Source organism: Talpa occidentalis, unplaced genomic scaffold (assembly GCF_014898055.3).
Source record: "Talpa occidentalis isolate TD23 unplaced genomic scaffold, MPIMG_talOcc4v2.1 talOcc4.10, whole genome shotgun sequence".
NCBI lineage: Eukaryota > Metazoa > Chordata > Mammalia > Eulipotyphla > Talpidae > Talpa > Talpa occidentalis.
The window spans coordinates 20187693-20213369 of NW_023600993.1; the positions used below are offsets into that span (position 1 = coordinate 20187693).

At 43.1% G+C, this 25677-nt stretch overlaps 1 protein-coding gene across 1 annotated transcript in view; it reads right to left on the reverse strand.

Moving 5' to 3' along the window:
• LOC119237561 (serine/threonine-protein kinase Nek10) overlaps positions 1-25677 on the reverse strand; it is a 104652-nt gene that overhangs the window by 53719 nt on the left and 25256 nt on the right. Inside the window, exons 6-16 of the mRNA XM_054699014.1 lie at positions 19002-19086; positions 14799-14840; positions 13412-13490; positions 13152-13219; positions 11809-11888; positions 10387-10473; positions 7233-7457; positions 4225-4364; positions 3466-3527; positions 2586-2663; positions 792-856 (exon numbers count right to left, since the gene is read on the reverse strand). Coding sequence (XP_054554989.1) covers positions 792-856; positions 2586-2663; positions 3466-3527; positions 4225-4364; positions 7233-7457; positions 10387-10473; positions 11809-11888; positions 13152-13219; positions 13412-13490; positions 14799-14840; positions 19002-19086 — 1011 coding nt within the window. The remainder of the gene's footprint in view (positions 1-791; positions 857-2585; positions 2664-3465; positions 3528-4224; positions 4365-7232; positions 7458-10386; positions 10474-11808; positions 11889-13151; positions 13220-13411; positions 13491-14798; positions 14841-19001; positions 19087-25677) is intronic.

The window sequence follows — 25677 nt, forward strand, 5'->3', positions numbered from 1 at the left end:
AAAATGGAACAATGTAAGCATCATTTGAAGGGCTTATTAAGATCTGGAAGTCCACGGAAGCGAATGGTTTGGGGCCTTGAAATGAAACGCTAAGTGCACTTTCTTATCTCCCCCGACATTCAAGCAGGAGATGGAAATAAAGTAATAAAAGAGCAAGTTCCACGCCTCTGGACAACAGACATTATTGTAACTCAAGTCTTTATAGCCTATGGTGCCTAGTCAATAAAATCCCAGGTAGAACCTGGGCCCTAGTGACAGCCTGACCTGTCTGGCCCTTTGGCACCCCGACCACACACACAGGGATCTAGCGTCTGCTTTCCAAGGGGGTGATTTCTCTGTGTGTCCAGCTCACCAAAACAGACGCTTGACCCTAGAACCTCAGCCACCTTCCCTTCAAGGAGTCCTACCCTACAGAGGATATCCATTGTTTTCCTACTGACTATGAGGAAATAACCAGATCAACTCTGGCCTTTCTAGATGGGCAAACACAAGCACATATTTAGAGCTTATCTATTTAAAGTCTTAATATCAAAAACAAAACTAAAACCCACAGCAGTTGCAATTCTTAAGAGGAGTTGTACTGTTAGAGCAACTCATGCTCTTTATCATCAGTTCCTTCTCAGAATTCAAGGGTCAGGAGGGCAGCTCAGCTCTCTCTGCGGATTCTGAGAATCCTAAGACACGCCCTTCGCATGCTGATTTGGTCTCCTCACTGTTTGCATCTAAAGCACACGTGTGAGAACAGTTCTGGGAAACCGGCCCTGGGCACCTCGGTTTTTCCAAGCACCTACCTTTTGAAGAGCGGTCTGTTTCTTTCCATACTGAAGAGGAACCTCAAGGCTCTGAAAGCGTAACACTAGGAAATAATGGGACAGGTGACTCGCAAGCAGCAGCTTGGCATATTCAGAACAAAATGATCAGGCAGGGAACACCAAAGTGGCTTCCTGTGAACGGGCGGCCTACGTGGGAGTCAACGCTCGTGACTGAAAACAAAGATCATTGACACCTGCGCTGTCGTATTTAAAAAGTACTTATGTTGTAGCCCTGTTAGCAATCTTGGCCCAGTTTCCATCAGCACTTGTCAGGAATGCCTTTCTAGAAAGTACGAAATGCGCACAGGCAAGAAATAAAATGCCTGTGCTGAGAAAACCAAATGTCCAAAGATTTCCAGGAGCCTCATGGTTTATTTTGTTTCTCCCCGGCTCTATGTGCTTCAATATTTATGTGGCTTCTGTGAGAAAATAAACACTAGGAATGATGACATATAAAAATAGCCACAGGCGCACTGGACTCAAACTTGACAAATTGGTCTCTTGAGTAAAGAGCCTGAAGCAGTCCCCAAATAGAACAATCTACAGTAACTCCCCAGCACACTCAGAAAGAGGCCTGGGAGACTTTAACTCAGAAAAATAAACATCTGACATTTTGCAGCACCAAGGGAAAAAAGAGAGCCCCCAGCTGGCCGCTGCGCCCAAGCCCTAGGCCACCGTGGGGGTGACCGGGGTCTACTGAACTCAAAACTGAAATCATGTCGTAAAATTAGTGATCTGAGTATAGAAGGGTCACGAACAAAATTGCCCAGGGAAGCCAGGCTTATAGCAAAATGGCAGGAAGGCGCCTGATGAGAGAAAGTGGAGACTGAGAAAGTGGAGAACAGGCGTGTTTCTTGGAAACCATTGTGATTTGAATTCTTAAGAACCCTCTGCTGGCTTCACAAATCATATCTTCAGGATGGATTTGACTTTATCTGTTACCCCGCACAGTGTCAGGCATCTGGGGTACACTGAAGAAGTCAGGTGCCACACCTCTATGATCTCATTTGTTGCTCCCCAAAACCTCCGCCTGTATAGCCCACAGGCACCATCAAAAACTCTCTGCCCATTTGACCACTGTTCTGGGGGACAGCTCCCAGACTTATTCAACTACTGCAAAGACTTGCTTTAAATCTGCTTCTCTCATTTCCCTGTCTTAGGGAACACTGAGCCCCTGATGTCCACTCCTCAGAAAAGCACAGGGGACCCTGACTTACAGGCCCCCTTCTTACCTTTGAGTTCTCAGATCCTGAAACACCCCCTCCTGCAACATACAGCCCAACCCCACTCGGCAGCCTGAGCACAGGTAAGCGGTCAGCACCCGCCCCCCTGTCTGGGAATGCCCAGAGAGGGCATTCTGTGTGGAATGCCCTTCTACCCTGCAGCAGGTGCCCTTTAGCCCTTTGGCAAGTCCCCTCTCATCCATTAAGATCCCTTTTACAGCTTTTCTTTGTAAAGGTGAAATGCCAGCCACTGTGGTCTGTGCTTCAAGATAGCACTTAAATTTCTTCTTTTATTAGCGTTTGATACAAAAACAAAACATGGTTCTAAAATAAAAAAAGGTAGAACTTACTGACAGGCGAAGAAAAAAATGTAAATAAGATTACCTAGGTACCCTCTGCAGACAAACCATGGTGGGCCCTTTGTATTGTTTTAACAGAAAGTCCCCTTGGACAGAAGTGGGGCCAGTGCTAACCTAAAATTATAGGCTATGTGATCAAGGTCTCCGCATATTTCAGGAACTTAACATTGAACAATAGGCAGGTTCATTACCTGTAATAGGTTTGTTTTTGCTGCATTCTTTTGCTTGTTTGGTAAAATCAATTTTGCTATTGTATATACACCATTTTCCTGGAAGAATAAAAGGGCCATGTTATTAGAGACCAGTGACAGTGCCATAGAGATACACAAGCTATAGGAGCAACTAAACAATTTTAAACATTAATTTTAAGGAAGAAATGCTAGTACAGTTTTGGAATCTTAAGTAGATATTACGGGACAATGCTTAAAATGACATTGTAACACATAAAAACACCAAAGACTATATAGTCCCAATGTTAAAATTTCAACTGTTTTTAAAGAGCCAAGATTATAAGTAGTAAAGTATATGAATTTAAAGTGATTTTAATACTTTAAAAACAAAGAGTAGGAAGGAAAAAGGGACACGGTAAAGGAATTCAAGTATCTTTATACTTTGCACTTTTAATATCTAATTATGAAATATAATTTCTCCTTTTATAAGTCGTGGTATGGAAACAATATAAATAGTAAATTATTGCACAAAAAATAGAAAAAATAAACAATTACAGATTTTTAAAGGGTAAATGAAATTTATTCATGAAAACACAGGTAACATCTTTCTAAACTTATTCTAATACAATTATACCTCTGGAGGAATGAACACTATGTATTAATTTATCACTACTTTTCTGTATCTATAAATGCGTAATTCATAAACTCTACTATATGTGGGCAAAGAAGGATTCGATAACAAAATGTAATTCTCTAAGTAAATAAAACACTAAAATATTTTAAAAACACATAGTGGGATCCCAAAAGCTGAGTTCTAAGTAAGACATGGAGGCGGGTAGGCCCTGGCGACATGCTCCTGGAGGGCCCCCACCCCCGCCCCACCCCAGGGCCCTACTCTCACCTGGACGACCTGGTGGGCGTTAGTGTCATTGAGCGCCAGTTCCGTGAGGGCTGCACAGCAGGCTGCAACAAAAACCACCCAATACATCGTATCCATGTCTACACAGCTACATAAACACGCTGTCTACACAGCTATGTCAACACACTGTCTCCACAGGGAAGAGTTCAGCAGGGTCCCCCTCACAAAACACTAATTTTGCTTCTGGCTCAGCTCTGAGAGCAGGGAAACTGATTTTTAATGGCTTCCAATGCTCCTCCTCATGTAACCCAGGTGATTTTACTAAGCACTAGCTGGGCAGCAAGGAGCAGAGACTGAATCCAGCTGGTTCATTGTAATCCCCAGTGCCCAACCTGTGCCTGGCACTTAGTAGGTACTCAGTAAACACAGCGACAATGGCTGAAGGAATATATTGTAACTAGAATAAAATAAGAACCATGATTCTAGCCCCAGGTCAAGCTGCGTCCTCTAATCCAGTTTTAGCAGCAACAATGCTATTATTCTGCTCTATTCACGTCTGACTTCTATGTTTACTTCTTCATCCATTCACCAGGAGGAAGGCGGGTGAGATCACTTAGCTCCAACGCAGGTAGCAAGAAGTCTCGAGTCCCTACCCACAGAGACTTAACTTCATAGTTTTAGAACTTTCGAATCATGCTTACTTAATATTACACCAAACAGATTTTATAACAGTGAATAATAATATAATATACTGAGTTATATAGCACCAAATAATAAAACATAATAATATGATATAAATACCTGCTTGAAGAGAGAAAGTATTTTCTTGTATTTCCCGAGGGCTTAAATCTTCAGACAAATGAAGTTGCTGAATCCGTCCTGCTGCATTTGCACTAGACAGGCTTCCGATGGAAGAACGATCGGAAACAAAATTTCTGTCTCTGAAAAAGAAAATTTAATGCACAGACCAATTTATCAATTTTTTTTTTCATAGTCAGTGATTTCTGGGTTCTGTTTAAGAAATCTTTGCTCTCCCAGGTCATGAAGTTTTCTCCTATGTTATGTTTAAAGTTTCTGCTTTCAATCCACCTAGAATTGACTTTTGTGTGTGGTGTGAGGAAGAAGCCTTTTTTTTTTTAATATGGTGACTTAGGGTACTCAGCACTATTTATTGAAAAGACTGTCCTTCATGCCCCCAACACACACACACACACACACACACACACACACACACACAGAGTTGTCTTTGTTTTTGAACCCTGAGGCTGCAGTCAATTCACCTGAATTCCCCTCAGTCTTCGCCATTCTGCCTTTTCTTTTTCCATGAAATTCCAATCTTTATTTTAGAAAAGTTCTCGCCTAGTATTCCTGGAGCTATTTTTAAGTCCTTTTATTTTGTTCCATACCTCAAGGGTATCAATTACTCACACGTGAAAATGCACAGCTTTCATTTTCTAATTGCTCTTATTCTTTTGCCTTTTTCTCTACATCATGTGTGATTATTTTTCCAAGCTTGTCATCCCCTGTCCTTGTTCTGGTAAGTTAGAGGACTGATGAGTTATTATTCAGTCATCACCCTCTCTCCTAATTCTGCAATCCCCCTGCTCCCCTAGTTATCATGCTATCACCCCATCCTTAATTCCATGTCATAAATTTCACATTCTGATAAAAGGAAGCATTTGTTTTTCTGTTTACTTATTGTGGTGTCGTCCATGATAGACTTTTCAGTTGTCTTTTATTTGCCTTGTTCCCTTTTGTTTTACATGCTCACCATATTTTTGAATTTATTTATTTTTCATGGCAACAACAATGACACCTCCTTGGCTTCCTTCCCATGTCGTCTGGACCCACTGGTATTCTGTCAGGCAGCACGGGAAAGGCAATGGAGCTGGGGCTAGGGACAGTCACAGCCAGTGATCTCTTTGGTCAACACAATTATGTTGAAATTCAAATGTTATGGATCATTCCACCTGACCCAGAGTATGTAGCCCTTTAGAAACTTCCTTTGAATTTGAACCTGCAGGTAAATGGGCATACATAGGTCTTCTGGAAACTTCCCTTACAATAGTGCTTACTCATACTCAAGTCAACCAACCAGCTGGCAAGTTCCTCCCCTGCTACCAGCTCCAGGCAGCCCAGGGCAGCACAAGTTCTGAAAGGATACTGTTTATCCAGTTGGTATAATAAATTCTCCCAGGGCAGTGACACATATTTAACATTAAAAAAAAAGTGTTGACATAAATCATCTTCCCAGGGAAGAGTTTCCTTACATTGCACCATAGGAATGGACTGGAAAATGACTTTTTAGAGGTGAAGGAACCCTTTTCTATCAAGGACTAGCTATGGCTTGAGCAAAAGGTGTAAACTGGTGTCTTGTATTAAACAAGCTTTGCCTTTGAAGCACTGCTAAATTATTAAAGAATTTAATTTTATCATCAAGAAAATGGCTGCTCTCCAGGAACCCAACTTAAGAGCTGTTGAAATAAATATGATGGACCAACAACATCTACCCCCACCACCATCACCATCCTACAAAGTCAGGTAATCATCAAAAATAAAACCTTTGGCAATTGTGATTATTTTAACCAAGGGACTAGCTTATTATGTCACAGTACTAATCAAAGATGTATAATTTATACTTTAAAACATTTGAGATCTTTTTGTGATAGTCATAAAAGCAAGTAGATTTTCCAAAGTCTACATTTTTCCCTTTGCCATGGTAATGATAGAAATCGCTAACAGAGCTACTGTTCACTTCTCTGCAGCCCCATTCTTATGTTCTGGAATGTTCCCTCACAGAAAATGAAGTCAATATCACAGAGCTCTGCAATATCCCCAGAGACAGGAAGTACGAAGTCGGAATGATATTGATTTGATAATATCTGGTCATATTAATATTGATAAGTCTTTCTGCTTTTATTCCAATGAGGTTTGTTCATGTTCCGCAGACCATAAAGGAGATCCTTTCCAGGCAGACATATTCCTTTTCAGTTTTGATTCAGCACCTCCAGGACTGAATTATGCTTTGTAATAATATCAGGTAATAGAACCTTCCCAATGAAGATACCAAGAGATGTTACTATTCAACACTTCAACATATCTAATCCATAAAATATAGTGGTTATCCCACCATATTTTTAACAGAGTCCAGGAGCACTTCAATTTGAAACTGTTTTAACAAACCACTCACCCCCACTCTCCAGGCTTGGAATGTCAGTGAAATTTAGTTTTTTTAAAAGAGAGACAAGAAGGTGTGAACCCACCTTGGAGGCCTGCGTTAAAAATTAGAGAAAAACACAGAGCAACTGGACCAGGATCCCTGATACAACAATCATTTGATTGATAATATTTTATTTATTTATTTATTACTGAGGATTATAAGTCCATGCCTTTAATATGGGCTTTGTTTTCTCCTATGTGTGTGACACATGCACACACATTTCAGTAAATTATTAGTAATTATTGCATTTGTTGGCATGACAATATGAATATACAGCTTCAAAGACAAATGTTTTCTTTGGGTTACTGGATTTCCATGCAACCCACCTTTGCAGACGACTGGCCCCCCTACCTTCCTAGCGCTGTACTGGAAGATACATCAGGTCTCCCAGGAGCTTAGAAGACAAATGTCCTGTCACTGACTAACAGCATCTGTGACCGGTATCGACGACTCAGCGACATGAATGACCAGAGAAACCCCACAGCCCGAGGGAGGGAGAGAGTTGAGCATGCACCCCATCTGCCCCACATGGCAGCGTCCCCGGCTTTCGGCCGCAAGGGCAAAGTAGCCAAAGCCCGCTTTGACTCACCCCTGTAAAATGTGAAGCAGCTGCTTGATGCCTCCCCAAATGCGGATTTCCACGCTGGTCTCGGGGTCCTCGCAAACCTGGACCAGAATCCAGACAACGCTCCAGAGCAGCTTCAGGTGGTCGGAATGGAGCAGGCTGAGGAGCACGGGGATCCCCTCGTAGAGCTTCACCTGCTCTTTCACCTGGGGTTCAGCACAAAGTAGGCGCAGTAACTCTGCTGTCAGTCTGCAGGGGAGGAGAGAGAGGATGAGACACACAGGAGCGTGGGCCAGTGCCTTTAATACAAATGACCCACTGCTTGCACGATCACCAGTGCCTTCCACGTCAAAATGGGTTTTCTGGGAAGGGCTAGACCGCGGATGTTTTCCTCTCTGCTGGCCATGTGGCCTCTGTCACCATCACCCAGGGAGCCCACATAGCGTGAATGCTGCCACAGACAACACATGGAAACAAACGGGCAATGCTGTGTGCCAATAAATCTTTATTTACAAAACCAGGCAGCAGGCCACACTGAACCTGTGAGTCACAGTTTGGTGACCACTGTTCTAAGTCATACCCTGGTTGCAGCCCCTAAAAACGTACTAACCAACTCATGCCGTGGAGCACCTGCACTGTTCTCCATTGCGCGCAAAATAAAAGAAATACAAAAGCCTTATCCTCGTCCTCAGAAATTATGCGGTTGCAAAAACAAGACATTCAAACAAAACGGTAAAGATCTGACAGTGCATGGGGAATTACGTGCCAAAGTGCTCAGCCATAATCGAGGGAGAGGAAAAAAATCATGATGGTACAGCTTAAGGTCCAGACGAGCTCGAACCCATGATGCTGAGGTTTGCTGATGAATGCATCACAGAGCCACCCTTCGTTCTCCCGCCTCCCTCTCTGAAACTCTCTGGGTGGCGTCATCCACTCCCACAACCTTAAATACCCCCTGTACCCCGGCATCCTGAGCTCAGCCCGGGCACCACACCCACCTCCAGAAGGTCTAGCCACAGGGCAGTTCCACAGCCCTCCCCCTGAAGTCAACACTCAAAATCATTATTTCCTTTCATATCCCTCATCTTTTCTCATGACACCAAAATCTTTTCAATTTTCCAAGTCAGAAGCCTGGGAATCATCCAACAAACTTCCTTCTCCTCTCCCAACCTGCTGCTGCCAATCATGAGTCTTCAGGGACTACTCAACCCCTGTTCCTTCCATCCCTGTGCTGCCTGACTGTGCTGGAGGCTCAGCCCTCTGGCATCTCCCACTCCAACATTTTCATCCCCATACTGCCTCACAGCTCCTGGCCCCTGAACCAATTTTCCATGGCTCCTCTCCCTCCCAAATTCATGCCCTGACATTCAGAAATCACATTCTTGGGTAAACAGTATTCTTCACCTTCTCAAACGATCTACACAGGCCCTTCCCTCCATGTTCTAAGTGGATCTCACTGTGTGCCTCTATTTTCCCAGCCACGTTGTCCCACACAATGTTTGTCATCAGAGTAATCCTCCCCCAAAATAAATCTTATCTTGATTACAATCTTGGTGAATCCGCATAATGTTCACAATAAGGACCACACTCCTTTATTTAGCACAAAAAGTCCATCGTGACCTGCTGGCGATGTCTGGTTACCTCATCTATATAAAACTTAATAGGGTGATTCTGCAGAACAAGTGAGGTAACACAGAAGTGCTTGGAGAAGCAACTGGCATATGGGAAGCCTGCCAAAGCTAGCTGTTTTTAACTTATCACTAACTGTCCATTCGAGATTTCCAGCACTTTCTCTGCTGCACCTTTTTTGCTCCAGCTGTGCCCAACCAGGCATATTTCCCTAACACACACCATATCACGCCTCCCTGCAGAAGCATGCTGTGCTTCCCCTTGCTCCCCATTTGCTGAGATAACTCCGCTTTCCGTCAGGTGGCCTGGCATGACCTTCTCTCTGACTGGCAGGTTATGCCCCATTCTCCCAGAGGACCCTGGCCACACTTACAGAGCTGTGACAAAACCATGGGGACATGGGGACGCATGCCTCCCCCACCCCCACTCCAGTCACTGGTCTCTTCCTCATCTTTGGTCTTGCTATACCTGTGCAAACACCTATGTGGTTTGTTGTCTGAATGAGTTCAGATAACCAAGTATATAAAAATAGTTTGTAAAGGAAGGTTAAATGGACTTTAAAGAAGAATCCAAGAGGGTTTACTGTGAGTTAAGTGTCACGGTTTCATTATCTGGGATTTCTGTTATCTCTTTTGCCTCTTTAGAAAATTATGACTCACTCAACTAAATAGCAAATGATGTAGGCTACAACTCCATTTTATTTTTTTTTTTTTTTTTTTTTTTTTTTATAGAGGCATGCTTTATTTACTTGTTTGCTGGTTTGTTTGCTTGTTTTGTTTACACATGCACTGGGTACAGTCAGAAGCGCGGGAGGGCGAGAGAATTCACCAGAGCCAGAGCGGGGAGCAGAGCAGGCAGAAGGACCGAAGCACACTGCTGAGGGGAGCAGCGGGCGGCAGGAGAGGTCTGCGCGCCATGCGGGACCCTCCTCCGGTGGCCGGGGAGCAGCCGGGGATCGAACCGGCGCCGCAGAGGCCGCGCGCAGCTTCGCAACCCAGCGCTCAACCGCTGCGCCACCGGGGAGGCCCTACAACTCCATTTTAAATCAACCTAAGAACTATCCAGATTCAGCAATTCTTTAAAGCAATATGTGGTCTAAGTGAAAATGAATCCATTTTACTCAAGACTCTGTTTTGAGTTATAATAACAGGTGGTCATGAAACAAGTCAGTAGCTATTGTAATTTTTTTTTACTTGTTTTAAGCAAAACAGATTTTAGCAATCTAATCAGTTATTCACACACTCTCTGAAATTAATTAAAAAAGAACCATCTCAGAGTTCCTTTCCTTAAAGAGAGATTGTAAATAAATGCAATAAACAAAAAAAAATTTAAGATGTGATCATTAATTTATATAGTCCAATTCTACAACCATACCTAGTATTGCAGGGACAAAGACAAATCCCACACACCTCTTTACTCTAGTTTACCTATATAACTTAAATAGAAAATAAAGGTCAAGCTAAGTTATAATGTACAAGTAACAATAAATAACATGACAACATTTATTAAATAATGATCATGTTCCCCCTGCCCTTGTTAGCAAGCCTACCTTTTGGAAAGCAAATCATATTCGTGTAAGATCATCAGTAGATTTTCTACAATGTTGAGCTCACTTATCTTCTCCCTGCATTCTGGACTGCAAGTGGAAAACTATTAGTAAATATGAAAATGCATATGTTAGCATATCTACTTACTGAATCTCCTCTCTCTCATACTGTCTCAGGAGGAGAAACAAAAGGCAGCATGTGAGCCTCCCCAGTGGCACAGCGGTTGAGCGCTGGGTTGCGAAGCTGCCCGCAGCCTCTGCAGCACTGGTTCGATCCCCGGCTGTTCCCCGGCCGCTCCCCGGCCACCGGAGGAGGGTCCCACATGGCGCGCAGACCTCTCCTGCCGCCCGCTGCTCCCCTCAGCAGTGTACTTCGGTCCTTCTGCCTGCTCTGCTCCCTGCTCTGGCTCTGGTGAATTCACTCACCCTCCCGTGTTTCTGACTGTACCCAGTGCTTGTATAAATAAATAAGTCTTAAAAAAAAAACAAAAACCTAACTTTAAAAAAAAAAAAATGCAGCATGTCCCCATGCAGTAGGGCTACATCAAATTCCAACGTTCAGTAAATATCATGTCATAAATTTAAATTTGTTTGGTAACAGTGTGATGATAACATGAATCTCTTTCTGCAAACTGAATCACATGCTGGTCACATAAAGATCAATGGTCAGCGCTATTCAGAATAGCTGAAATATGGAGACAATCTATGTATCTATATGATCATCAAGTGATGAATGGATAAAGAAATGTGAGAGACTATATACTGTGTACACACACACACACACACACATATATAATGAATATTATTCATTTATAAAAAAAGAAATCCTGGGGGCCTCCCCGGTGGCGCAGCAGTTGATCGCTGGGCTGCGAAGCTGTCCGCAGCCTCTGCAGCGCCGGTTCGATCCCTGGCCGCCAGCGAGGGTCCCACATGGCGCACAGACCTCTCCTGCTGCGCCCGCTGCTCCCCTCAGCAGTGTATTTCGGTCCATCTGCCTGTTCTGTTCTCCACTCTGGCTCTGGTGAATTCTCTCACCCTCCTGTGCTTCTGACTATACCCAGTGCTTGTATAAATAAATAAATAAATCTTAAAAAAAAAAAAAAAAAAAGAAATCCTGGCATATGAGACAATTTGGATGAACTTGAAGAGCATTCAGCTAAGTGAAACAAGACAGAGAAAGATAAATACTGCCTGGTATCACTTAGATGTAGAATCTAAAATAGATAAATAAATAAACCACTTTTTTAGGAACAGAGAAGATGGTGGGTGTTTATATTATATTATATTAATGTAATGTCATGCTTATTTCTCACAAATTTTAACTAAGTAAGTATCCAAGTGACTAGAGAAACTGTTCTATTTTGCATCTCTCCCACCTAAATCACTAGAGCTGCAGAACTGGAAAGCACAGTAAAATAAACTTACCTCTCAGCTAAACTAGCCAGCGCCAGGAGAGTGCCCAACAGGACATTAGTGTCTCGGGCCCCAAGTAAATTTACTAACGTCTGAAAAATGAAATAAAAGAAAGATTAGTTCCACAAGTAGTGCAAGCTTCTGGAACGGCACAATGCTTTCCTCTAAAGACCTGAAAGGCTTACCCTCAAAGGGAGTTTTGTTAACTTTTACCATATCCAGTTCTTTACAAGGGGCAGGTGTCAATCCCCTCTGTACTTTGGAACCTTGAGAATAGTTCTTTATAGCCATTCTGCATCCAAGACAGGAAGCAAAAGGGCCCAAACTACATGGCAGCCTTGTTCTCAGATGTCCCTCTATTCCCACATGACCAAGCAGTCTACTCTGCCTTTTCTGACCACTCCCCAAGGAAAAGTGGGGAGACAATCGACATAAATTACAAGAAGCCATCACTGAGAACTCATTCTGAGTCAGGCTTGTGTTGGATGGGTGCTTTCCAAATATTTCACTCAAATTTTGAAAAAATTCCCCCAAACTTCTATCACTAGCATATCATTTTCACAATTTTTGCTATGTCAACTTAACACCTTAATGCTACTCAAAAATGTCCTTCAAAAACCTGAATAACAACATCTGGGGAAATACTGCCATTGACATAAAGGTGTTGACCTCTACATCACCTAGAATCATCCCCGAGACAATGAGCTGCAGGTGTTGACATATTTTAGGCAAACTTCCTCTAATATATACTAGAAAGTCACTTCCTAGGATATGAGAACTCAACAGGTTATTGAAATTTGGCTCTAGGCAATCACCTTCTTGTTTCACTACAAGTATATATTTAGTCTGTTTTTGATTAAACCTGCATTCATCCATCCTGAAATGTCTATATGACCCACATGCTTGTATGCTACTATATCATCTATATCATCTTTTTCTGAGGTTAAACTGTATGAAATTGGCCTGCAGACCATGGCAATTCCACAAGTTCAAACTAGCACAACCCCACATGCTACATGGAATATAGTCATAAGTCTGCATACATTTTACTTTTTCATTTGTAAACACACATCTAGGATCACGGTGTTTCAAGCAACATTTAAATGAGGCAGTAAATTTAGTCAGTATTAAGTGGCACAGAAAATAGTTTTAGCATATGTCTTTTTGCTGTTTCTGTATTTATTCCTTAGGCGGATAAAGAATGTAAAAGGGTTGGCAGAGACTTATAATTTCAGGCTAGGTTTACAGGCTTACGAATTATATGTGGCTTGACCACAGGGCCCTAAACCCCAGCGTGTGACCACTACCAGCTACCACAGTGAACCCAAGCAGGAACTCCTTCCGGAACAACCCACCTTGTGGGCTCCACTTGTGGTGACCCATTCTCTTTGGTCTTTGACAGCAGCAAGTTTTTGAAAAATATCTGTAAAGGAAGGAAATAACTCAAAGAAGGATTTGGAGCTTAGAGGGGGCAGGGCCCACAGAACCTCAGATCTAAACTATGGGTGAGCAAGCAGAGAAAGAGCAATAGTCAAAGTATCGCTCAGCTGCAAATACCATCCTGCCTATTCTAACAAGTCCCGAAAGGTGGCTGTGTCACCAAGACAATGCTCACAAGTCATGTTGACCAGCTTGTCCACACTGTGCTGCTCGTCTCCGTAGCCCAGGTACTCATTGGCCACAATCTCCATGTACTGCAGGAGGGACAAAAGCAAGGAGCAAGTCAGAAGGGCAGTAGGTGAGGCACAAGGCTTGCATTCCTGAAAATGACCTGTAGGTGGCGCCACAGATTCACCAAACAATAAACTCAGTGCTCTGGGCCTGTTTCACTGAAATGCAAAATTGGGTAGGGTTTCTGGATTCTTTGCATGCCCTGAAGTTGAAGGAGGTACCAAGTAAAAAATGTCTAAACTCTCCAAAGTCCCCAAATGCTTTGTCACTGAACAATTTCTTGTGAAATGCATATAAGGTTCCAAGCAGAAGCATAATATATAGTACATAGAATTCTTCAATGCATATTTTTAGAATTTTTATAACATGGTTTCTTAATCATGTTTTATATCTAAATAGCAAACAGATAGCAATAATCAGAATAAAATGGAATGAAATAGTCTGATAATTCCTCACAATGGTTAACTGATTATAATAAGAAATAGGCTTAAACACACAAATATCTGATATAATGGAAGTTAAAGAGGATAAGGTCCTTTACAATATAATTTTGTGAACATTTATTTCATTAAATGAGGTAAACATCCAATTAAAAATATTCTTAAAAACTAAAATTAGAAATGTTATATTAACTTCCTGATAATCAAAATGTAACAAATTAAAATAGGCTTAACTTTAAATAGCCACAAGCCCTAATGTCCCATTAATTATTCAGAATTAGTCTGTAGAGCTATGGATTTATTATGAAAACCATTCCTTCAGAACATGACAGAGGTTTTAGGAGAACAGGTTGTTCCCACTCATTGACATGCCGGGAAATTTTGCTTTATGAGATTAATAATCCCAAACATTTGACTGGCTCAACATCTGTGTTCACCTGTGAGCCTTCCCTCCGCAGTTACCAAAGCTGAAAAATAAATGAAGATCATTCCTCACATTGTCATCTATTTAATACTTCAGTGAGCATGTCATTATTTTGTTGAAAAGCTGTGAACATCTCCAAACCAATATTTTGTCCCATTATTTGGTATATGCCAAGGGTTTGGGCCTGCCAGTCAATGTCCATTTCTTTTCACGACTAACCAAAGACATGTGACCTGTTCTAGCACTTTCTCATTTCAACAGGCTGATGAAAGTGAGTCCAATTAGCCAGAGCAAAATGTCACGGGTCACTCCCTGCTCTTGGAGTATCATGCCTGACACTCACTCTTACCAGCCTGCCTGCTTCTCCTCTTGGCAGGCAGCCAAGGTAAGAAAGACATCTTCTGTCACCACAAAAGGCCCGGCATCACATGGAAAGGCAAGACCAGTCACCACCAAAGGAAACTTACCTGAGCGAGGTTTTCAATACCACCCAAGCTATGGAGTATTTCCTAATAAAATAAAAACAACAGGACATACATAAAAGAAATGAGGCTGGAGGGACTCATATTATGTATGAGTATATTATGTATATTACGTATTATGTAACCATACATATTACGTATATTATGTATGGTTTTTTATTAAGTCATGAGATGATGAATTTTGAAGGTCCATATTAAAACATAAATATGGAAAACTATACTGCTTGCCATATAGACTACATTTATGGTAAACTGTGAATAAATACGAAAGTTGGGTGGAGATTATGAGAAGATAAATATTCTCAGAACTGGAGCCTGCTCCCTCATTCTTTTTACTTCCTTCCATGTCATCATAAAATGTAAAGAGCTGGAGAGAACTGTTAGATATCATTCCTTGTCAAGCCTCTCAGGGTACAGGTAAATGAAGACCCAGAAAGGTAGGCCATTTTGCCTCAGTGACAGAGCATGGGTAAGAATCTAGCATCACCCAATTCCGGGGACCTTCCCCTGGGCCTCCACCTAGTGCAGCCAAGGACCAGCAGCATTAGCATTCCCTGAAGCTGATGAGAAATGAGGAGTCCCCTGTTCACCCCAGACCTCCTACATCTCACTCTGATGTCAACAAGATCCCCAGGAATTCACAAGCATGGTGAAGTTTGAGAAGCATAGCTATAATGGAATATCAGAGCCCTCCTTACAACAATTAGACTGGTGCTCTTGTTGAACCCATACTTTAAACAAATGTAAGGCTAGTCATTGTAAAATGTCTCCTGAGAGAAGTCTTGAAGTCAAAGTTCTAATAAGAAGATAATTCATTACACTTCTAAAGCTGCCCTAAAGAGCTAATTAGGGGAGAGAGGGGGCAGGAGCTTGAGGTCCTGGAAGAGGCTAGCTTGGGGGTAGATGATGCTAACTCTCTCAGGCTATCCACATTGACACATGGCCCTCACCCATTTCATTAAATCTGTCTCTCTCCTCACTTAGCATAAAGTTATCTGAAATATACACATGCACCGTCATTCCAAATCTGGGAAACACACAAGGACGAGCTCACAAGTATGGGTGAGAATGATCCAATGCCACCAGGCCAGCTGTGTGGATAGGGTGGGCAAAAAGCAGGTTCCCACCTGGGCCACGGTTTCCTTATTTGCTGTGATGTGAATTTGGAAACACTAAACACACCCATGTTTAAATTAAGACTGAACGGACATTTTTAACTCAATTAAAAATAGTTCTGTGACTACCTTCCTAATCGAATTCTCATCATTACTATTTACTCTTTGTATATATCACCCCAAGTTATGGTAGAATATTGTTTATATATAAAAATAACCTTTTAAACTATTCATATTTATTCACCAAATGCTTTTTTCAGAACTGCTATGTAAAAAGCCTGGGTGAGGCTCTGGAGGGGACCTGACTATGTAGAGCACGGGGGTTCATTAAGTTTGAGGCACGCATAGGGCGGAGAGACAAATAGCTGGAACTCAAGACAGAACTGTGTAAATATTAGTAGAAAGCTATGCATGAAGGGCTATGATGTCCCAGAGGAGGGATTTTTGCACACTTCAAGTTGTTCATGGTGTATCTGGCTGCAAAGAAGTACAACAGTGTCTGAAAAACAAGAAACCTGGGAGTGGTCATGAAAAAAGATTTCAATTAGATGCTTGGTGGAGAATAATGTTTAAATGAACAGTCGTGGTCATGTCCTTTTTTAAATGTTTACCCCGACCAGTAACATATCTATTAAGTAATCAATATTCACAAGATGGAATTAAATCAGTGTTTCCCAAATTATGGCCGAAGAATGATCATTTTATTCTGTGCCATGGGTGGTGTTAAGCATTCTTGAAATTTAAAAAAAAGAAAAAAGGAGAAGAGTTTTATGTCCAGCTCCAAATTTACTCCAAATGGAACGGTCAGAATTTTCACTCAAGGGGTGGGGTGCTGTCTGTCCCCAGGGGGAGCAGTGGTGAGCAGCTTTTTCTAGACCTCCTCAGCGAGGCCTACTCCTTTCCACAGAACAGTCATTCTCCCGTAGAACACAGCCTGAGAATCGCTATTAGCAGAGAGGCTGAGAACCTTGTCACTATGTACTCAAGAACTGAACCCTCCTTTATGAAATCCACACTTGCCCCCCAGCACCTGTGGACACTGCAGCAAGCCCAGAAGGCTGCTCGCAGCCCATGGTCGTCCTTGTATTTCCCTCGGTTGCACCAACTGGATCGCCCTAACCTGAGCGTGTCAACTGGAGAAAACCAAGGTTACCAGGAATGTGCTTGCATGGGCCAAGCAGTTCTGGTTACTGATTTGAAAGACAAACACGACCACCAGCTTGGATTACAGCGACACCGCCTGAAAGCCCCCACCCTTACCCCCACCTCCCTAGCCCCCCAGGCTGGGCTGCCAGGTCGCAGGCGGAGGGTCAGACACCTGGGTTCCATGCCTCTGAGCCCAGTGACCTAGCGCAGGTCCCCAGTCAATTTGAATTTCAGTTCAACGTGCAAAATGCAAACAAACATCCTTGCTCTGCTTATGTCCTCAGCTGGTCCCTTTTTTAAAAAATTGATACAATGATATAATACTGACTTTAAAAAGTACTTATTAAAAGGTGGAGCAGACTTCAAAACCAATACTGGTGCTGTCCCCATGCCACTATTTTTTTTTTTAAACCACCATCAGAAATATCAGCGCCATTGGATGCGCTCACCTGAAAACTCATCCAGAAAAGCAGCCCCGTCAATGCGGAACACACTGCAGTGAGTCCTTAGACTGAAGCACTCATTTGTGCATTTTATGCTTCTTTTGTTCAAAAATCCTTGGTGGTTCCACACTGCTCACTCCTCAGTCATCATTTTAAGGCCCCTTCTCTGCAATCACCCTCACAAATCTTTCCAAGTGTACTTGTAACGACTCTGCTGACAGGCGTGGTGGGTATATATTTGTAGGGGGTGAACAAAAAGGAAATAAGAGATGTTTCCAAAATGTCGTACCTTGGAGGGTGGAGGGTTGGTGGCACCATTTAAGAGCATTAGGAGCTCGAGGTTCAAGATGAAGAGGAAGGATCGAGCGAACCCTTTGGTCTCTGTGCTCCTTTACACTCTTAAAAATGACTGAGATCCTCCAAAGAGCTTTTGCATGTGTGGGTTATCTCTGTCTCTATTTGCCGCATTGGTCATTAAAAGTGAGAACTTTTTAAAAAGCAGGGCGCACAGCCCATAGCTCCACCAGCCGTCAGAGCCCCAGGGTCAGGACACAGCCTGCGGCCTCGGGAAAAGTCCACTGCACGTGCAAAGAGAGCGTGAGTGGAGACGCAATGACACTGGGCATATTTTAGGGCAGGTTTGACATTGTGGAAAACCTGAGAGCGTGTAAGAGGCCTGGAAGAAGTCCACAGGCCACATTTTGACACTACGTCCCTGAGATGGCTGTCCAACATGGGGGAGCTTCAATAAAGGAGAAGGTTGGAGACTAGAGACTGGAGTTATATACTGGAAGCAAAGAATAGCTAACATCAAAGATACCCGAAGCCAAAAGCTTGGAAGGTAGAGGGAAAGATGATAAAGAAAAGGATTTGGGGAAGGCTGACTTTTTCAAAGGCAGAACTAAGAGAAGAAGCTAGTAAAAAAAAAAAATAGGAAAAATAGGAAAAAAAACAACAAAAAAAATGCTGAGGAAGAACCAGAGGTTCCCAGGATCATCGCTTAGGCTGGAGGGTAGGAAGGGCATGGGTTGTGAAGATGCTACTGAGCTTCAGGCCCTGCCTTTCCCATTGGCTGCCTCTGGAGCACCCAAAGGAGGGCCCCGCTTGCCACTGCTGACTCTGACCTAGAGAGCTCTTTAGCCTTGAATATGTTCAAAAGTGTGGCCAAGCAGACAGCTCTCGGGACTGCCAATGGTTTAAAGTGCCAGGCAATGATGCCAGCACAGAGCCCTTAATAAACATCTACTATATCCTGGGGGTAACATGGTAGACACATACAGATTCCTTGTTGTTCTCATTAAATCATTTCTTTCATATCTTTTTAAACAGCAGGCGAGAGAGTTCCCAAATTTGGAAGCAGTTGCGTGGTGAGAGAGAAGAAAATATGAACATGGTCTACTGGGGAAAAAAAAAAAAAAAGCCCAACCCTTTTTTCACTTTATCTTCATTGCAAGTAAAAAGGATTTTTATTTTTTCCAACGAACCTGGTAACAGGGATCCCTCATTAGCAGTCTCAGGCAGATTAACACTCTCAGAAAATGAATAGATGGGGCTCGGTTCACCCACTCTCTGAAAGAAGAAAAGAGAGAACATGTCCATGTTTAAATGACCAGCGGGGAGCCTCAGAACAGCATCAGGCTCGCAGGGTATGAAGGCAGACTCGGAAAATACGAAGGAGTTAAGCGTCTGTTCATCTCAAGCTTATGATGCCACAGGCACTGATATTTGGGGCTTGAACATTTGATGAGTTTTAATGCAAAACACAATTAAACCATCACTATGAAGCAGAAATACCCCCCCCAGCACCCCCCAAGTTAATAGGCTCACCAGGTCTTTACTTACTCAGGGGAGATCCTGACCCCAAAGAAATAAATAACTACAAGTTCTAATAATTAGGTCCAACTAAAGCATTTACGCCTTAAAGATTAGGATCCATTTGAAAAAGAGAACACACATATGTTAAATGCAAGTTATTTTTATTTTATTTTAAAGTAGCTACATTTACTTATTAGTGGGGTGTTGCCTCCCATGGACGCTGGCAATTTATCAAGCCTGAGAATCAGATGGGAAAGCACTTTCCTCCCCCACTCGGTTTTCACAGGGTGCCCACATTTTATCACAGCAGCCTCGGCCTAAAGGTCGCGGGACGTGGATGTAGCACATCTCGGCTTTTCTCGGAAATTTAAAGTACCCGGGGGTCTCTGCCTTCCCGGGGGGCGGGGGCAATTTAGGAAACATGGGGATAAAGTATTTGCTGAACTCAGTTTCCGCAGCAGCAGATCCTGAGATGAAGATTGGTGTGCAAGGAGTGATGGTGGACGTGCCCCCAAGGGATGCCGGATGAGTTGGGGAAGGTGGGGAGAGAGAGAAGGGGCACACCGTGTGAGGACGCTTCTCAGGCCAAGTCCTGGGGGGCTTCGCAGTGTAAGTGACACCCCCCCCTTGGCCCACAAGGAGGCAGGCTCTGGACTTTCCTCCAGTGAGCTGGCCTGTGAGCTGGTGCCCCAGGCACTTCCCGTGACAGCCTACTGTGATGTTTGAACAGTGGACACTCCCAAAGAATTAGAAAGGCTCTCTGATGCGACAGGAGGCCGGGCAACATGCAACCATTCTAACCAAAGCGTCGGTCATAGAGCAGACGCCTCAATGCAGCCCAGTCTGGACTCCCTAAGCGGGGACCTGGCTAAGCACGCCGCAGGGTGGGGAACTTGCTACCCGGGTTCCGCCTGCCATCATCCATCTCCCAGGCTGGTCTCGAACTGCCCTCCATGCTAGTCCTTGGTGCAAATGTTCACAAAAACCTAACACAAATTGTGCCTGCTTGATCACGCTTAGCCAAGAAAACAGAATGAAAGCAGAAGCTTTCCCAGGCGAGGCTCCTGGGGTTCCTCCTGCCCTTGGCACCTCCACCGCTGAGCTGGGTGTGCGTCCAGCATAGTCAGGATACTTTTGAGATCTGGCCTTAGTCAAATGGAGCGTTTACTAGAGTTGTGGTGTGGGGCAAAACCCTCGCCTGGCCTGTCCCATATTAACCCTTGGCCGTGGGTGGTAGAATTCAGCATTGTCTCCTCTTGATCCTGAGAAATTCAATTCTGCCCCCAAAACTGAACATTGCAAACTTGAATGCCCCCAGGCCCACCCACCGCCAAGGCAGGATGGACATCTGGGGTCGATGCCATGGGAAGTGTCACCGCCAACTAGCCACTTACACTCTGCCCTAAGCTACTCACCATCCTTTCCATCTATAAAGACCTAGCTCATAGAAAGGAGGCTGAAAATATGCTTTTCCCATAGCCCTATATTCCCAGGGATGTTTGAGAGATTCTTATAGATTAGAGCCCCCAGCACAAGTCTGGCTGTGCGGATAGAGGCTGAGCAGGAAGTCCCAGGAGCATTGCTGGCTGGGAATTCCTCTTCTTGCCATGGCCAAGGCTCCTGCAGGAGCTGCCCACCACAGCTGCTGTCAGCACCCCCACCCTCTTCCAGGCCAAGCTCTATGACAATGACACCTTGGCTCTGGAGGCAAAGCTTAGCTCCTTCTGAAAATAAAGGAAGGTCTCAACCAGCACCAGGGCTGCCAGCCAAGCAGAATTATCCAGGCTACACCAGGAAGCTAATTTCCCTGCTGCAGGGAAAATCATGCACATCTGAAATACATTTTTAATTGAAGCAATCATCCTTACACACACATGTAAGGATGCAGTTATTCTGGGGCTCCTATTACAGAGAGCACACCTTTCATCACCGTGAAGAGGGAGTTGGCACAAGACTAGCTCCCTTTTCGGGTGCTGGGGGCCCACTAAAGATAGCACAGAGCCTGAACTGCAGTGCAAGGGATACTGCATCCCCAAGATTTAGAGAAATCCTGATCAAGTTTCAACAGCTGCTGGCAACCGAAGGCAGTTTAATGCTGATTGCTTTTCATTATTTAAGAGGAAAAGTCATGGGCAATAATAAGAGCTGATTCATACGCCAGGTATGTGTGGCCGTGGTGTTTTTCCTGTTAACTATATACAACCTTCATGAGCAGAGTCCATGACCTTTCTTATACGTTTTCATATTAAAGTTAATACAAGAAGCTTTTTATTTCCTGTTGCCTCCTTCCTCTAAAAAAAGCAAAAAATTCCAGAATAGGTTGTTTTTACTATTAATGGAGTATATATAAATTAAGAGTTCCAGAAAAAGTCTCTGAGTTGAAAGTTCTATTCCAAGCAGATGGCGCTTTTTGTTTTTGTTTGTTTTTTTTTTAATTTTGCAATTTTGGGACTGAAGCCCAAAGCTATTAATATTTCTACGTGATCCTGGCCTCTGCTGTTGTAAATGTAAATAGAATTCCTGGTGTCTGAGTCCTCTGGCTTCTCCTCTCTGCACGCTGACCTCTGAGGAAGCAGATGTCCCTTCCTTGGCTCTTTGCCCTTAACCCCCCACGAGGCCACAAGGATGTGGTATTTGAGGGGAGTGGTGTGTTCTGTAAGGTGATATCTGTGGGCCAAGAGTTAGGGGGCCAGGAAACACACAACTCAGTACACACAGAAAATGACAGAGAATAAAGGTGACATATTGCAAGGCCCACGGTCTTCATTTTGCTGACCAGTAACTACAGTAGCCAAGTGGAACTGAGTGTCAGCCCCGGGCCGCATACAGGCAAAGAGCTGAGCGCCTGACTCCCAGGTCAGGGGTCCTGCCACTCTCCTCTCCCCGGAGGCCCCACACAGGGGACAGTGGAAGAGGAAGTGACCTTTCAAATACATTCACTAAGGGGAGAAGAGTGTTCAGTCACAGCTCTGATGAAGTTATCAGTCTGCAAAGATAGTATTTCCCTGAGGCAGTGTCTCAGTATAGCAGTCAGATTCATGAACAGATTATAGCACACAGTAGTATAGCACACAGATTCATGAACAGGCAAATATTTATCCCTGTTTGTGACTGGATTTTGCCACTGCTTTCACAGGACTACTGACACATGATGTGTGATCAGTTTCCACAGCCTTTGTCCATGGCCAGCTGCCATATTGCTTTCAGCATCAGAGGCCCTTTGCTGTGATCAAGATGAGAAGAGGAAGAGAAATGGTATCACCAACAGTGTCTGTCTGCAAGGGGAGTTGTGGGGCTTCGCCTTTCTTGCACAAAGAATTTAGCATGGGTTGGGAGAGCTGCATGTGAAAATTAGTCATGAAGCTATGTACTGAATATTGAATAAAACTGCACATGTAGGTGGAGCAAGAGGTGGAGCAAGAGGTTAAGTCTCTTCACTCTAAAGCTATAGGCAGCCACTGCAGCATGAGTTCAATCCCCAGCCAGGGAGCTGACCCACATGGCACAACAGACCTCTCAAGTCTTGCCCACTGCTCCCCTCAGCAGTGTATTTCAGTAGATCTGGCTGTTCTGCTCCCCACTCTGTCTCTGGTGAATCCTCTCACCCTCTGCACCTCTGGCCTATATCCCACCCCAGCCCTTTCATGTAAAAATAAATAAAATCTTTAAAAAAAAAAAAAACTGCACATATCACGAGAATAGAGAGAGCTCAATGGCCTGGTGCTAACTGAATCCAGGGGCTGATGCAGGTGCCCAGAGGTCAACATGCTTCCCTCTGTGGCTCACTCAGCATTAAGGTGTAGCATCTTAATAGATATCATTTAATTGGCCTTTTTCAAATTGTGCTGTTTTCATTAACATACATGTGCTAATATACATTAACATGCAAGATGCAGGTTAACATGCACTGACATACATTACATTAACATATATACATACATGACTGCCACTTTCGACTCAAATTTTAAAGTGTAGGGATTCAAGCCTGTTTCAAAGTAAGTGATTACCTCAAATTCATAAACAGAGCCCTATGGGGGGGTGATTGAAAAGGTGAAATTCCCATCAAAATAGATAAAACTAAAGCTGCTATATGTGAGAAATTAACCCAGAATAGGCAGCCAATGACAAGTCTATCCAACACAACTACTGGTGCCTAAAATTAAAGAGACACTGAGCAGAAAGGACTGTCTTCTAGGTGTCTCTTCCACATAGAAGGCGAAAGTCTCAAAGGTAGAATGCTTTTGAACATTTACTCATGACTTACTGGGAGTCAGAGACTGTGACATGCCCAGGGTGAAGCAAAGAATAAAACCAGGCACTTGTATTCACTGGGGTTACTTTCTAAAGTGAGAAGACTGATAATAAACACAAATAAATAAAAATGTGTATCAGGTGGTGACCAATGAAGAACAACAAATGGTTAGGGTTTAGGGAGCCATGGCGATACTGTTTTAGGGTAGTCAGAGAAGGATTCTCTCTAAGATCAGCATCTGAGCGAACTGAGGAGCAAATGTGGGTAGGCTCAATAGATCCTACAGTATATAGTATATACAGATCACTAGTATATAGTCCCTGAGAAGAGGCACAGGGGCTTGAACAAGCAATAGCAGGGAAGCCCATTGAGCTGAAGCAGAAATAGCAAAGGTACGAGTGTTAAGAATTGAAATTAGAGAGACAGGAGGAGTCAGCTCTGTAGGACTTTGTAGAACAGGAATAGGGACCTTGAACCTTTTTATTATGGAAAGTCACTGGATGACTTTGAGCAGGGAACCGACATGGACTGACAGAGGTCTTGAAAGGATCATCCCAGATGTGGTATTGAAAACAGTGTAGGGAGTCCAGAACAAAGCTGAGAGCCCAGCTGGCCTACTGCAATAGTCCCAGCAAGAGATGACGGCAGCTTAGACTAGGTTAATAGGGAAGAATAAAACTGAGGGGCGGGTAAGTCAAAGTCCTATTTTAGACATGTTAAATGAGATGCCAGAAGAAGAAACAGTCCACCAATTAATATGTAAACCAGTCCACCAATTAATATGTAAAACGAAAGATGATTTACAGCAAGAGAGGGCTATACTTACAAGGCACGGTCTCTTAGAGCAAAACTGACTGGGTAGCTCATCAATGGGTAAACCTTCATAAATGGGAGAGTTTGGGGACTGATTGACTTTAGCCATGGAAATGTGATTCCTGGAAGGTGTGTTGCTTATTGCCTGGCTCTCATGCCCCAGCATAGTGATGAGAAGCTGTCATTTTTCATTTGGTCAGGTTGGAAACTGGTTCTGGTAGTTTACATGTGACCAAAGAGCAAACAGTTCTTCCTAGAAAGGTGGAAATATTTCAAGTTCATGCCTAGTTAGCCAAGTGAATAAGTTTTACAAGAAGCAATAGTAACTAGTAGAAAAAAGAAAACATGATTACTGAAGTGATGTTTTTGTGTGGTGCAAAACTGGAAACAAATTTTAAATGTGCTTTCATTAATAAAGAACCAGGAATCAGTGAGGCATTTGAGAAAAGGTCATCAGTCAAGACTTTGCCTCCGGAGCCTGGACTTGTGATTAATGCCAACTATCACATCTGTCAAATGTGGCCAGACTGGATTTTTTTTTTTTCAAGATCTATGTCAATAATTTGATGACATTGTGTGTTTGTGTGTATGTGTGCGCATGTGCACACGGGCACTCAAGTATACGTATGTGTGGACACATTTTTGCATTTAACATTTTGATACATAAACATATGGGTGTGTGAACACACTTTTAAGTTTGGGGCAAAATGTTAAATAACACTTCAGGAAAAATAGATGAAAAGGATTAGATATTTTCTCCAAATTATGATGGGAAGAAAAGAGATCATGATTTGCCATACCATCTTGGGATCTTGAGCTTAAGTTCTTCTTTTTCCACATTTAACATTTAAGTTTGTGAAACTGAACAAAAGAGAGACAAAAGACCTAAAGGACTCTCAGCCAATGATCCAGCTGGTTTTAAAATTCTACCCTGAAGGGTACACAAGGGGTACCCTGGAGGGGTAGCACAAGGGACTATGATGATGGATCAGGGGTGATGCGGTGGTGGATTTACAGGGACTCCACCTGAGGGGAGAAATCAAACACTGCCCAAAAATTAACAGCGATGTAAGAAAATAAATAATTTAATTTAATTTAAAAAATAAATTATATCCTGAAGAAAAGGAAAGGAAATACGTAGCGAGGGCCATTGTAGCTCTTTCTAAGAGTAGTATAGAGTAAATTTTCACTTTTTATAATTTTCCATATTTACTGATAAAAATAATTCAGTGCAAAGAAATTCCACTTTATGAAGACACTCAGCCTCCAAGCTCTCTAGT